At 37.8% G+C, this 15138-nt stretch overlaps 1 protein-coding gene across 1 annotated transcript in view; it reads right to left on the bottom strand.

The window, feature by feature from the left end:
- Positions 1-15138, bottom strand: part of LOC127418748 (signal peptide, CUB and EGF-like domain-containing protein 3) — a 144577-nt gene that overhangs the window by 95344 nt on the left and 34095 nt on the right. The window contains exons 2-3 of the mRNA XM_051659521.1: positions 7121-7243; positions 1379-1504 (exon numbers count right to left, since the gene is read on the bottom strand). Coding sequence (XP_051515481.1) covers positions 1379-1504; positions 7121-7243 — 249 coding nt within the window. The remainder of the gene's footprint in view (positions 1-1378; positions 1505-7120; positions 7244-15138) is intronic.

The following is a 15138-nucleotide window of genomic DNA, read 5'->3' on the forward strand; positions in this document are numbered from 1 at the left end:
GTAATTAAAATTTCAATTGTGTGGCCAGTTTAATTCAAATTTCAGCTTATGAATTGAAAGTGAGCCAATTCTTAAAGCAGTAATGTGTCATTTTTTTTTACAAAGTCAAAATACTTTCTCATATCCAAGCTTAATCATTACTTTTGTAAATTCCATATATTGAGTTTTCTGCACAATCCTGGTATTGATAAAGATTAGTTTGCATCCAAACATCCTGTATGAACCTCAGGTGGCGAGCCGAGCCAATTCCTCCAGCCGAACCAGAAAAACCCAATACTTCAAATGTGTTTCTAAAAATTGCAGACGGGACCTCTTTAAATATCTATGAAAGGCTGTTATGCCAAAGTTCAATTATCTAGTAAAGCACCATGCAGTGCGAGTAAACCCACATAACCCACACAAACACTCACTGTAAACCCACTGAACAGCAAAAAGCAACAATTTCACATCTTCATTCATCAATTATTTTGACACACCAGACATCTGTTTTGAGTTATAGGGCTGGGGTCTGTGTAGAACTGTAACCTGATGTAAATCACACACACACAAACAGCCGTACACACACACACAGGCTCGGTTTGACATTCCCATTAGATGGATTTAACTGACCCCGAAAGTCTGGGCACACGAGCCACCGAATGTCGAAAATGTGAGCTCACGGAGTCTGAAAATGCAATTATGCCACAGAACCGTCTGCTCAGCAGTCAGTGGAGTAATCTGACAGATTTATCGGCCTCTCCTATTGGTTAACCGCATAAGTCACTTCATTTTGACACAGAGTATAGAGTAACAGTGTTTTAGGCCCGGCTGATCTTAACTGCGGTCGGTGTGGAGTTTGATTACAGATGCCTGAAAATCAACGATTAAAAATTCAGCTCCAGCAATGATGGTTAGATCTACAAAACATTTGTTTGTTTGTCTTGTGTGGCCTGAAGACCTAAGAGGATGAAGATTTGCAGTGAAAGTCACACACACACACACACAAAAGCACAAACACACAATTACAATAGCTATCTCGGGTAGAGCTCATTTGAATTTCTGCACTGGAATATTTCATGAAAATTCTTTCATAGTTTACTCACCCCCATGTCACCAAGCTCCATAAAGTTTAAAAAGCACCATTAATCCAAAGCATAATGTATTATTTTCTATTCATATGAGTTTGCAACAACATTGGAACACATTCTGTTTTGGAACAATACTTTGGGGAACTATTCCTGTAACCCTAACCTAAACTCTACCCCTAAAAGAATTTCATTTATGACCCCATTTAAAGACTTTCCGAAAAGGAATTGTCTGGTTTAGGTCAATTCTGGGGAAATCTTTTAGCAGTTTGGTCCCCAAAATTTGACTTTGGTTGACAGAGGCGAGAGCTTACCCAGGCAGTTGTGTCCATCGTGGGCCAATCGGAAGCCATCGTAGCACGTGCACCTGTAGTTTCCAGGGATGTTGATACACTCGTGAACGCATCCTCCATTATACTCACTGGCACACTCATCGATATCTGTAGAGAGACGGCAAGAATTAAAAAAGTAAAAAGGATCATATCATGGAAAATTAGGATCAAGTATGTTTCTCGCTATTTTGAAATGAAAGTTTTATATACCATACCCAAAACTCCCTCCCCAATACACTCAGATAATTTAAAGAAACTAAACTGCAAAAAAATGGGTCGATCAGATATAATCATGGTTATGACATTGCAATCATATGCAACTATGCACAGTAGAAAAATCATGGTGGAAAATGGTTTTAGTGTAGAAGGAATATGGTATGAAAACTGTTGGTCTAATCTTTTTTTTTTCCAGCTGGGTCTGTCCATGCAGAGGGATTCTGGTAATTGTCAGTGAAGTTACTCTGGTTATTTCTGCATTGTTCAATCTGTCTGTACATTGTAAAATCCATTATTCGAGTCTCTTAATATTTGCTATTATTCTTGGATGCGAAATGAACATTTATTCCACATGAACTGCAATCGTCTCTGCAAAACACTAATGAGCCGTAAACAAAGTGACTATAATGAATAACGCAAAATACTTTCTTTAGTTCCTGGTTTTGCCTGTAGCCCGAAATCACACAGACCATCATCCAATAAATTGTTTTGGCCTGAAATTGGCCTGCAAATCTTTTTTTAATCAGTGTTATTGTTTTATTTTTTCCTGTTAAAATATGTAAACATCCTTAAAACAATATATATTTGGGCCTGGGTAGCTCAGTGGTAAAAGACCACCCCTGGAGTTCGCTATTTCAAATCCCAGGGCGTGCTGAGTGACACCAGCCAGGTCTCCTAAGCAACCAAATTGGCCCGGTTGCTAGGAAGGGTAGAGTCACATGCAGTAACCTCCTCGTGGTTGCTATAATGCGGTTTGTTCTCTGTGGGGCACGTGGTGAGTTGAGCGTGGATGCCGCGGTGGATGGCATGAAGCCTCCTATATCGCATGAAGCGCTATGTCTCCGTGGCAACATGCTCAACAAGCCACATGAAAAGATGTGCAGGTTGATGGTCTCAGACGCAGAGGCAACTGAGATTCGTCCTCCGCCACCCGGATTGAGGCGAATCACTACGCGACCACGAGGACTTAAAAGCACATTGGGAATTGGGCATTCCAAATTGGGTGAAAAAGGGGAAAACCCTTTTAAATTATGAAGTTTAATTTTCTTTCTGCATTGGCAAATAGTCTTAAAAAAGGCTTACTGTCTTACGTCATTTTGCATCTCAAGCGTATATATCTTGTTTTTAAGGATGTTTAGATATTTTAAATGGACAACAAGTCCAAAAATAACTACAAAATAATTGTTGCAGAGCAGCAACAGGTGTAAAAATGCTTTTGCTGCTATTGTTTTTGTGCAAAACCTTAATACAAGAAATTTAAAACAGTGTGAATAGACTTTATACTTTGTTAGAATCAGAAAAAAGAAAGCGTTCAGGTATAAAGACAAATAAAGATCTGTATGTACCAGCTGACTCCAGCCAGTCGGTGCCTCTCCATACTCACAGAACACTGATGACTACAAAGAGAGCAGGGGAGTCTGGCTAATTAGTGCTCAATTGGGCATCAAATGAGAGGGGCTGGCCTGCATCCCCCCACCACCACAGCGATCCACTTGCCTCTCTGGCTCTGAGATATGTTTATTCAGCTGCACTTTCCATTGAAACGTAAGGCATAATTCACTATAATCACCACTGTTACCGCCACACAGAAGCTCATATTGACCAAAATAAATGAATTAGAAATGAATTCAAGAAGTTTGAGCATATTCAAAATGGTTAATTGGTTGTGAGCAATTGTTTTATCTCTTTAAGGAGTCATATTCTACATTATGAAGTGATGGTCTAGCTGGTGACCTGATGAAAATAAAAATAAATGTTTCCTTATAGTTTTCCAGTAAAATAAACATTAGACAAATTTAATTGCGAAGTAAAATGACATGATTTTTGTCTTGTTTTCGGACAAATCTAACAACATTTTGTAACATTTATGCTTATAACAAGACAAAAACTATTTGCCAGTGGGTTAAGAAAAAAAACGTAATTCAAGGGCAAAACAAGTTTTTTTGTTTTTTTTACCCCATTGGCATATAGTTTTTTTATTGTTTGAAGCATAAACCCCACCAAATGTTATTAGATTTCTCTGAAAACAACAATATATCTTAAGCCATTCTGCATCATTATTTTTTGTTTTAAAGGAATATTCCAGGTTCAGTACAAGTTAAGCTCAATCAACAGCATTTGTGTCAATGTTGATTACCACTTTATTTCATTGTCTCTTTTTCTTAAAAAAAGCTCAAATCTGAGTTACAGTAAGGCACTTACATTGGAAGTCAATGGGGCCAATCTATAAATGTTAAAATAGGCATTGTTTCAACAGTATAGTCACAAGATTTAAACAATATATGTGTTAACATGATTTTAGTGTGATAAAACCACTTACTAACCTTTTCTGTGTAAAGTTATATCCAAATGTACAACTTTGTTGCCATGAAAACTTAACGCCGTAAACCCTACAACTCCAGAACGACCGTTAAAACGACGATATATACAGCTCAAATAATACATGAGTTTTAACAGAAGAATGTACAGTATGTAAGTGCTTCACATTTCTGCCTATAAACCCTCCAAAACTTGGCCCCATTCACTTCCATTGAAAGTGCCTCACTGAAACTTCAATTTTTGCTTTTTTTAAAAAAAGGATGGCTGAGTTGGAATTATGTTTTGTGATATTTAAGATTATGCCACAAATGTTGTCGATTGAGCTTAACTTGAGTACTGAACGTGGAATATTTCTATAAGGATGTTTCAATATTTTTACTGGAAAACAAGAAAAAAAGTACTCAGTAAGAAAATGATGATTTGCATTGCATATTAAACCAGGCAGACATATTTACATTGAAACAATGTTATTTGTTGCAAAAAACGAACACAAGATTTAGATCAGCTTTCACAGGATTACAGTCCATCGTTTATGTGTACAGAAATCCAGCACGTGGGGAAGTATATTTGAATAGTGATTCTCATATCAACCCACCACATATTTCTATTTCCACATCATATAAATGGCTTTCTGCACTGATCCTAGCTCAGTCAGGAGTGCCGTTTCTCAAAGCACAGACATTCCTGAACTCATTCACTCTCCAGTGTTTTGCCTGGGCTTACAGTGTTTGTATCTAGAGCAGATCACATTGGCTAAATCTGTCCAACAGAAACGTACACCTCTCCAAATGCAACTAAAATTTAAAAACTTCCCTCAAGGCGAATGGCCACAAGAAAACAAAGTCAAGTGAATGAAACAATATCACCAAAGATATAGCGATATCATCGTGAAATATTGCTTGGTATTAACAGTGTTGGGGAAGCTACTATCAATAAATAGTGAAGCCACTAACAAACTACAAGCTACTCATAATTTAAAGTAGTTCAAGTACAGTTAAGATACCCTTTTGAAAGGGTAGCTAGCTGTAGTACGAGTTACTAATAGAAAATAGCTAACTACTTTAAGGGGGCAAGATCTTTTAAATCATATAATTATCAGATTGGAAATCACTTAAAAAGAGCAATATCTGGCACAGAAACAACGTGGATATTAATAAGTGTGACAGCATGAAACCTTTCACATTATAACACAAAGATTTCCTAATAAAACACCCTAATTTGTATAATTGAATTATGAAAAACAACACAACACCTTATTATAAAACTGAATGTAAAACAGTATTTAACTTAATATTTATTTCATAAAAAAATGCTGTGCATGGAGTTTCAGGAACTCACAGCAAATGATGATTCAAATGAATCTTTGAATCATTTTTTTTACTAGTTCTCTGAAATGAAGCGTGTGTGAAACTAACTAGCTAAAATGAATCAGACATTCTAAAAGAGCATAGTAGAAAGTGACATTAAAATAGCAATGTAGCGTTTGCCATGTAACACAGTTATATGTAGAAAAAAGCAGCTTGTTACTGGAAAAGCTACATTATTTTGAAAAAACAAAACAAAAACTGAGCTACTGTTACACTACTGAAAAGTGTAGTTAATTAAGTAGCATAGTTTTTTTTTCATACGCTATTCCATAAACACGGTTAAAATGCTGGTTTAAAAGCATCTGGGGATTAGAAACAGGTTCTACCATTGCTCGTAGTGCAGGAAATCTTGCTGTCTGTTTGGCAAAAATTATACATTAAGTTGTTATCATTTCATTCTGTGACACGTGTAATATATTTTGTGCTCTATTTCACATCCAAAAGAGAAATAATTGAGTGTGACATCTTTTTAATCTCGCATTTGAACCTCTATTTCCCTTCCCTCAGGTAAGTCTGAAATTGAAGCCAAATAACTGCAGAAATGAGACATGCTGCTCAGGCGTGCGTGAGAATTAGTCATTAAAGCGACACACACATGCGCACACACTCAGCTTATCAACCAGAATTATCTATAGAAAGACTACACTGCAAACATATTTTTATTAGTCAGTATTTTGCTTTGTTTTCCAGGAAAAATATCTACATTTAGGTAGAGAATAAACTGGAAAATAAAAAACAGTTTAAACCAGCCTAAGCTGATTTGTTGGTTTTAGCTGGTCTCCCCTTTAGGTCAAGCAGGTCTGATTTGCTGGTTTTAGAGGGGTTTGGGGTGCTTGACTGCAGATCAGCATGGAAGACCAACTAGCCAATCAGCTAAACCAGCTAAACACCAGTTTGGCCAGGGTGAGAGACCATTTAGACCAGGTTAAAGGGATAGTTCACTTAAAAATGAAAATTCTCTCATCATTTACTCATCCTCATGCCATCCCAGACGTGTATGACTTTTTTTCTTCTGCTGAACACAAATGAAGATTTTTAGAAGAATATCTCAGCTCTGTAAGTCCATACAATGCAAGTGAATGGTGACTAAACTTTTGTAGCTCCAAAAAATCACATAAAGGAAACATAGAAGTAATCCATGAGACTCCAGTAGTTAAATCCAAATATTCACAAGCGATATGATAGGTGTGGGTGAGAAACAGAACAAAAGTATTTTTCTTTTTTTACTATAAACTCCACTTCTCACCCACACCTATCATATCACTTCTGAAGACCCGGATTTAACCACTGGAGTCTTATGGATTACTTTTTTATCTGCTTTATGTGATTTTTGGAGCTACAAATGTCTGGCCGCCATTCACTTGCATTGTATGGACCTACAGAGCTGAAATATTCTACTAAAAATCTTCATTTGTGTTCAGCAGAAGAAAGAAAGTCATACACATCTGGGATGGCATGAGGGCGAGTAAATGATGAGAGAATTTTCATTTTTGGGTGAACTATCTCTTTAAATCAGCTAAGACCAGCAAACAAGCTTAAACTAGTTTTCTTTTTTTTTTTTTTCAGCTAGGAAGTTTCATTTGCCATTGGTGTTAGAAAATAAACTTCATTAAAGATATATTCTCGGAAAATAAGTCTTATTATCTTATGCAGTTTTGCTTCTCCAGATCATTTATCACGTTTTAAGCAAGTTTACATATTTTTTCTGGAAAACGAGACAAAACAGTATAAATATGTCGAAAAATCTGGAATTAAGCCTTCATTCTGACCTAATTTCTTCTGCGAGTCTTTGCATCTTTATCTGTTTTTAAGGACTTCTTACCTTCGCAATGTTTCCCATCGCCTTTGTATCCTGATTTGCAGATGCATTTGTATGACTTAAGGGTGTTCTGGCAGATGGCATCGATACTGCAGCTGTCCAAGGCTTCAGCGCACTCGTCCACATCTGTTGAGAGAATGGGAAATCAAGAGGCTTAGACGATACTGGGCGCACTCTTTTTCGAGTATACCGACACATGTTTTTACCTCGGGTGAGTAAATAGAAACACTGAAGCGAAAACTTGATGATCCAGCGTGGCAAAGCAGCTAATTAATTTCACAATTCCACCAAAACAGGGATGGTTCACACATTAAAAAAGAAAATTCTCTCATTATTAACTCACCTCATCTTGTTCCAAACATTTATGCTGTGCTTTTTTCTGTGGAACACAGCAAAGTAGAAATTTTAAAGATGGTTCATAGTGACCACATCTGTCAAGATCAAAAACAGATAAAGAAACCCCCAAAAAGTAACATTAAAGTAGCCTAAATGTACTCCATGATGACTCGAGCACTATATTTCAAGTCTTCAGAAGCCATATGATAACTTTGTCTAAGAAACTGACCAAAACTCATCTATTTCTTTAACTTGCAAAAGCTATTCCTTTAACTTGTCAGCATTAGGTGGTGGAGAGAGGCTCAGCAAATGAGCTACAATAACCAACCAACCAGCATCTCCAACCAAATCTTAATGTTAAAATTAAAAAATTAAGATTAAGAAGGCCTTCAAAATCTCATATTTCAGTGACTCTTAGGACTGAAGCCAAACTCAACAATTCAACAGCACCAGGATAATAGACCAATCCTTTGGCATTACCTGCAGTTGAATTGGTGCTACATAAAAGTATGTTGCAGCATGATTACCTATTTGATGATGTAATGTCAGCAAACCCTAAAATGACTGTAAAAATGACAATTTAAACAACTTTACAGCTCAAATAATACATGAGTTTTAACAGAAGATTTAATGTAAGTGCTTTTATAAAATAATAAGCTTCACATTTCTGCATTTAACCCTACAAAAATTGGCCCCATTCACTTCCATTGTAAGTGCCTCACTGTAACCTCCATTTTTTATTGTATTTATTTTTTTAAGAAAAGGAGGGACAAGTCTAAATGAATTTTTGTGGTAATCAACATTATGCCACAAATGCTGTTGATTGAGCTTAACTTGTATTGAACCCGGAATATTCCTTTAAACCACATCTTAAAATTTTCTGAATGGATATCAATGGGGAAAGATGACTTTTGCCTGTATAATAGTGGATAATGTTTATGAAATCTAGCAGCAGGGGCTAAATGGATAATGCTAACCAGCCAAACCGTGACTACTTGGTTTCATCAGTCAAATCTGTTAATAACAGTACAGTGCTCTCTCATTGTGTCTGTCTTCTGTGGACGTTCTGTCAAGTCACAGCAGATTGGATGACAAGGCAATTGGTATGTCTGCTGTTAAAAAACAGATGCTCATCAAACCAGAGGACTGTTCATTACAGGTTTAGAGGTCAGGAAACTGAGCCAGTTTCCACAAAGTCTCCTGTCGAAATTGGTGCTATGAAAAAGAAAAGATAACCATTTAAATTCAGCACTTGTCGGCCAACACTAATATGGACATTTTATTAAGCTGAAACCTCAATATACCACAGACATCAGTCACTTACAAAGAAATGTCTGCAGAATTCCGTTAGATGTGAAATCTCTTTTTTGAAACCAATACTGCATCAAAGTAGTGGATGTCAAGTTCTTTATGGCAACATTAGTCAATACACTACTCACTTTTAATGCCACACTCTGATTACAGTACGGCACTTTTAGGGGTTTAATACAGCAGCCAGAGTGCTTGTTCATTACCGAAGTGTCTCAGCGCTTTGGAGAAAAGAAGATGGTTTTATGCTTTTTCTTAAAGAGTGCTATTATAAAACCTACCATTCACCAGATCCTATGCTGAGGCATGTGAAACAAGGGAAAATTATGTATGCACAACATTTAAACTAAGAGCACCATTTGTCCATATGCCAAGTCCTTAAAGGGATAACTCACCAAAACATTAAGATTCATCGGATTTTTGAAAACCTACTTGTACATCACTTTCTTTCCTCCAGAGAACACAAAAGGAGATGTTAGACACAACATGACTCATTCATTAATAACTGCACTGGAAAAGTTTTCAGGAAAAATTTCCATACGCACATTAAAGGGATAGTTCACCCAAAAATGGAAATTCTCTCATCATTTACTCCTCCTCATGCCATCCCAGATGTTTATGACTTTCTTTTTTCTGCAGAACACAAATTATGATTTTTAGAAGAATATCTCAGCTCTGTAGGCCCATACAATACAAGTGAATGGGTGCCAAAATGTTGACACTCTAAAAAGCACATAAAGGCATCATAAAAGTAATCCATAAAATTCCAGTGTTTTAATCCATGTCTTCAGAAGTGATAAGATAGGTGTGGATGAGAAACAGATCAATATTTAATTCCTTTTTTGCTAGAACTTCTTCTCCCTGCCCAGTAGATGAAGCACAAGAAGAAGAATGTGAAAGTTAAAGTGGAGATTGACTGTGCAAGGAGGAGAATTTATAGCAAAAAAGGACTTATAAATTGATCTGTTTCTCACCCACACCTATCATATCACTTCTGAAGACATTGATTTAACCACTGCAGTCGTATAGATTACTTTTATGCTGCCTTTATGTGCATTTTGGAGCTTAAAATATTTGGCACCCATTCACTTGCATTGTATGGACCAAAAGAGCTGAGATATTCTTCTAAAAATCTTCATTTGTGTTCTGCAGAAGAAAGAAAGTCATACACATCTGGGATGGCATGAGGGGGAGTAAATTATTAGATAATTTTCTTTTTTGCATAAAGTATTCCTTTAATTTGTTCTAACCCTCGGCCTAAGTTTAATGAATTCGGGTTAATCGAAATGATGGAGCGCATGCACGAAGTTAGTAATTTGCATAAAACACACCCAAACCATCTCCATATAAGGGCTTTCAGCACCACCACACAAGATTTTATAATATGTACCACATACTGTAGATGATGTATGAACTGAAGGTATGCTTGTAGCGCTGCTTGTGCAGAAGCATTTATCTGTGCCTCATCATTCGGTTCAGGCTGTGCATGTCTTCCATAAAGGCGAGGTCACATATATCTTTGCACGGCGAAATTCCACGGGCGAAATACAGTCATCTCAATGGGAATCGACGTGATCGTGAATTTCATGCGATGGACTTCTGGTGGCGAAGAATTTCCTCACCCTAATTTCGCCTCGAGTTCAAGTTCGGTGAACTTTGACAGAAGACATAATCGCATTGACCAGTAGGAAGTTGCTTGGTTTGGCCGTGACCTCTGTGTGGGTGGTGCTTCGTAAACAGCTATAATGAATATTCACAATGGACAAGGATATAATTTAGCAGTCAGTTTCTTTTTAACTTAAGTCTCACCGAGTATAAAGTTTAGCATTAAAAAAGGCTGCTTGACAGTTATATTTTTGCTGGTTTCACACACGCTCAACGTCCACCGACGCCATCATCGCCCACGAAATTTCACTGTGAGAAGGTACGTGTGACCGCACCTTGAGGCAGTGCTCAACGTGGGAAGAAATCAGTGGCAGTTCTGCCTTTTCGCCTGATAGTTTGGCAAACAGGACAACATAACGGCCAGGTCCGTAACCACAAATATATATTGAGGGGGACAAGTCTCCTCCAATAACCAGATATGGCCAGATCTGCTGCAGTCCATTATGCACCGCTGTCTAATTGTTATTAAGTTGTTGCAGGAATAACATAATGGTTTAAAAAAGTGTAAATTTTTAGCATGCTCTGCAGTCTAGCAACGCTCGTCAGTGTCATTTGAAATAGCCAATCAAATCGATGAAGGCGAGACTCAAGTAAGAAGCTAAGCGGGAACCTCATGGATTAGTTATATACTTGCGCCACACATCAGCAAGCAGTTTAGGTTGAGAGTGTTAGTGTCATGTAAGATGTAAGTATCTAACAACATGCAATGTTTGCTCACTGTTTTATGATTGAAATGTTGTACAGACAGACAGTAATTTCCAAGGGTGCACACTATATTCACCATTTGGCAAAATTCACCGTTTTGAATTGAAAATATACAGTACGTGATTTGTATGTCATTCATAATTATGACTGTGAAAACATTAACAGAGTAGTTTGTATATGTAAGGAATATTTGTATATGTGTGTATATTGTAAAGGAATTGAATGTGGTAATCTGGCAGGCTTTGAAGGAGCTTTATAGAAAATTCACTTGACGTTGTCTAAGATAATGATCTACAGTATAAAACACAGAGCGTTATCACCCTCAGATCAGAACTAGAACACGGTAAGACCTGTGACATGTGACTTCCAATTAGTTTTTAGGTTGTGGCAGAGACAGTGTCACATATTTTGAATGCAAATATTATTAGGTAATAATTTACAATCAATTTAAGATTTTTATGTCTTTAATTAATTGTAAAATCTTCTTTTAAAGAGTCTTCTTTTAAAAGATACTTTATTTTGAGTATGTCCTTGTCAGGTTTGTGCTCCAAAAATGAGCCACCAGTTAAAGGAGTAGTTCACCTAAAAATGGAAAATTTACTTTTACTCACTCATTTACTCACCCTTATGTTGTTCAAAAGACATATGCTGTTACTTTTTCAATATGAACTTTTTCAATACTTCCATACAATATGTTTTTGTATGGAAAAGAGCAACATTAGGATTCTTGAAGATTGTGTCTAATTCTCATTAGACACAATCTAATGAGAAGATTGTTCAAGACATGTTTACCGCCGTAAGTTAAAGAAACTCCCCGTGCCATTGCAATGTTGTGCAGTGTACAACATGCTAAAACCATCTGAGAAACCTTTCCAGGCTGCATCCACCATTTTCCTCAATGTGGAAGTGTTCCACAATTTGCCTGTTTTCAAATTCCAGTCTCCAGTGACCACAAGGACTTGGATTGGGATTGGGAATTGGGCATTCCAAACTGGGTGAAAAAGGGGAAAAATCCCGCCTGAAAAAGTATAACAAAACTTGGCTCTTTAGTGTCAATACTTCATGAGTCGAGATGACCATTTTTTGACGTGATGTTCCGAGGTTAGTTACGCTGATATCATTAACTACTTTGAGTTGTTATGACAACTGCACAAGTTGAGCCTGAAATTCATTTTTACTGCAATAAACACTTAAAGGGCTGCTGTTCTTTGTCTGGATCGCTCCTTTCAGTAGTTTCTACATTGCTTCTCGAAACCAGAAACAGAAAACAGGCAATTAGAATCATCATGGCGCCACCCAGTGGTTGTTCAAGAAAACTGTGGATATATGCTTTCCACCAGCAGCATCGTCCAACGGCTTAGAGTAAGTTTCTTGTGCGCTCTATTACTGAGTGCACACGTGCATAACCAGAACCCAGCTCGAGCTATAGCACACATATGCACATAGTTGTTGTTACTTAAAATAAGACTATATAATAAGACTATATTATAAATGTGTGTGTGCATACAGTATATATTGTAGCGTTTATAATTTCATTGATTTTGTGTTTATATTCCTTGTTTAAAAGAGACATGGGGAGTATGTGATTTTTGCTTACCTGTGGTTTCAGTTGTTCCTAAAAAAATTTGTAAAATTGGAATACATTTTATGTCAAACTTATTGATGAATCCGATTTCTTTGTGAAAACGTGTACGCAGATTTCATGCACAAACACGTCCGTATGCACAGATAGTGAATAAGGCACCATGTTTCAGTCGCCATTCACTTTCATTGCACCTTTTTTCTATACAATAAAAGTGAATGGTGACTGAGTCAGATGTTCTGCCTAGCATCTCCTTTTCTTTTGTATTTGGTGTTGTAGTGATTAAGTGATGACATACCTATTCACATACAAACCAATTATCCAAATTCCCACTCTCACAACATGGCCAATTAGACCCACAATCATGACTACACAACAGCCACAATTAACTTACCGAACTGGCCAGATTCATTCAGCACAATCACGCTTAAGGCTAATTTATACTTTCTCCTAAACATTATGACACAATGCACTGACGTTTTTGTTCTGCTAAGGTTTTAGTTTTGGTGATATTTCTTCTGTTCATGCACATTGCTGAACCTAGGATAACTCAGCTAGTCGAAGAGCAGTGATGACAGGTTAAAACTAATCATGTGTGTGGTTTGGATATGACATTCTTTATTCATTTTCCTCAATAAACACAGGCTTAGAAAAGAAAAAGGTTTGGCTTCTTTGATTGTATAAATTAGGCTTTACACAACAGAACCAATGAGATTCATCAGCCACAATCACGCCTATTCAACATAACCAATCAGATTAATTTACCACAATCACTTACACAACAGAACCAATCAGATTCATTATCCACAATCACACTTCAACAACAAAACCAATCAGATTCATTAGCCACAATCTGCCCTTAAACAACAGAACCAATCAGCTCATTCAAGCATACACAAGATAACCAATCTTTCAACAGATTCATTCATTACAAGCTGGCCTTCATAAACAGAATCAGTCGGATTTATTAGCCACAATCACACTTGTACACCACAACCAGATTTGTTTCATAACAAATACAATGAGATTTATTCGCTATGATCACACTTACACAACATTTACATTTAATCATTTAGCAGACGCATCTCCAACTAACGACTTACCAATGACGATAAACAACCAATTTATCATACAGGAGCTAACAATTTTAGTAGTGCCACAATATAGAATTTGAAGATTGATTTAAGAATGACTGGCTGATGGCACCACAAAAAAATGCACACAGTCCCAAGCTCTTCACTAGTGACTGTCTGAGCTGTGACGTTAATTGCACATTGAAAAATAGAAGTTCATTTCATGCCCTTAAAAGGATAGTTTACCCAAAAATTAAAACTTCTATCATCATTCCCTTGACCTATCCTTTTAAGAGCCCTCCAAAAAATTGGACACTGGTTAAACATCTACTGTAATAGAATTCAGATTCAGTCAGATTCAATCAGATTCAATGAGCACAATAACACTTATACAACAGAGCCAATCAGACCTGTTACCCACAATCACGGTCACAAAGCTCACATGGCAAAATCAATCAGCTTCTGCCTCCTTCCCTCCTTTTTTTTGTTGAGGAAATGCGATTGGCCAAGTGGACATGCCATCCATGGTTGCTGGACAACTGTGTGTACTGTTATTCCCTTCTTCCTAATATATTAACAATTTGTTCATCTGCAAATAAATTACAAAAATTTGATGACTAAACAGAAAACTGAAGAAACTGCTATCTACCATTTAAAATACAATTGTGGCAAGGAGGAGGGTGGGGCTGGGCCGTGATGATGCACGCCTGGCCCCTAATCAAGCTAATCAAGGCGACGAGAGGGATAAAGGCCACCGGAGGCAGCAGTTCGGGAGAGAGAGAGCTACAGGCAGCTGCCCTGTATGTGTTTATGTTTGTGTCTTTTTGTTTAATTAAATATTACTTTGATGCTTCGTCTGGTTCTCGCCTCTTCCCTTCCATTTTACACTGTTACATTGGTGCCGAAGCCCGGGAAGGAGGAGGGATGCGGCGTAGTAGAGTCCTCGTCACTACCATCCACAGCCATGGCCATCCACCGAGGGACGGAGGAGCCCGGCCGCCTGAAAGCAGAGGAACGGCCACTGACCGCGAGGGGAGAAGGGGCTCCTTACCGATTGCCTGCAGTGGTCGGGCTGCTGCCAGGGGTGGAGGAGACCCCTACCATCCACCAAAATGCGGCGGGAGCATTCCGTCCGCCAGGGGCCGGAGGACTGCCTCCGATCCACCCGGGGAAGAGCGGCTGTCATCCACTAGAGGGTGGAGGAGTGACCGAGGACCAGGCTACGGCGAATCAGAGAACCATTTTTTTTTCTCTCTCTCTCTCTCCTCTCTCTCTCCCGCTGTCGCTCCGTGTTGTCCTTTCCCTCTCTTTTTTTTTGTTGTTGCTTTTACCTCCCCTTGTCTCCCTCCCAG

The sequence above is a fragment of the Myxocyprinus asiaticus genome, chromosome 28 (genome assembly GCF_019703515.2).
Source record: "Myxocyprinus asiaticus isolate MX2 ecotype Aquarium Trade chromosome 28, UBuf_Myxa_2, whole genome shotgun sequence".
Classification (NCBI taxonomy): Eukaryota; Metazoa; Chordata; class Actinopteri; order Cypriniformes; family Catostomidae; genus Myxocyprinus; species Myxocyprinus asiaticus.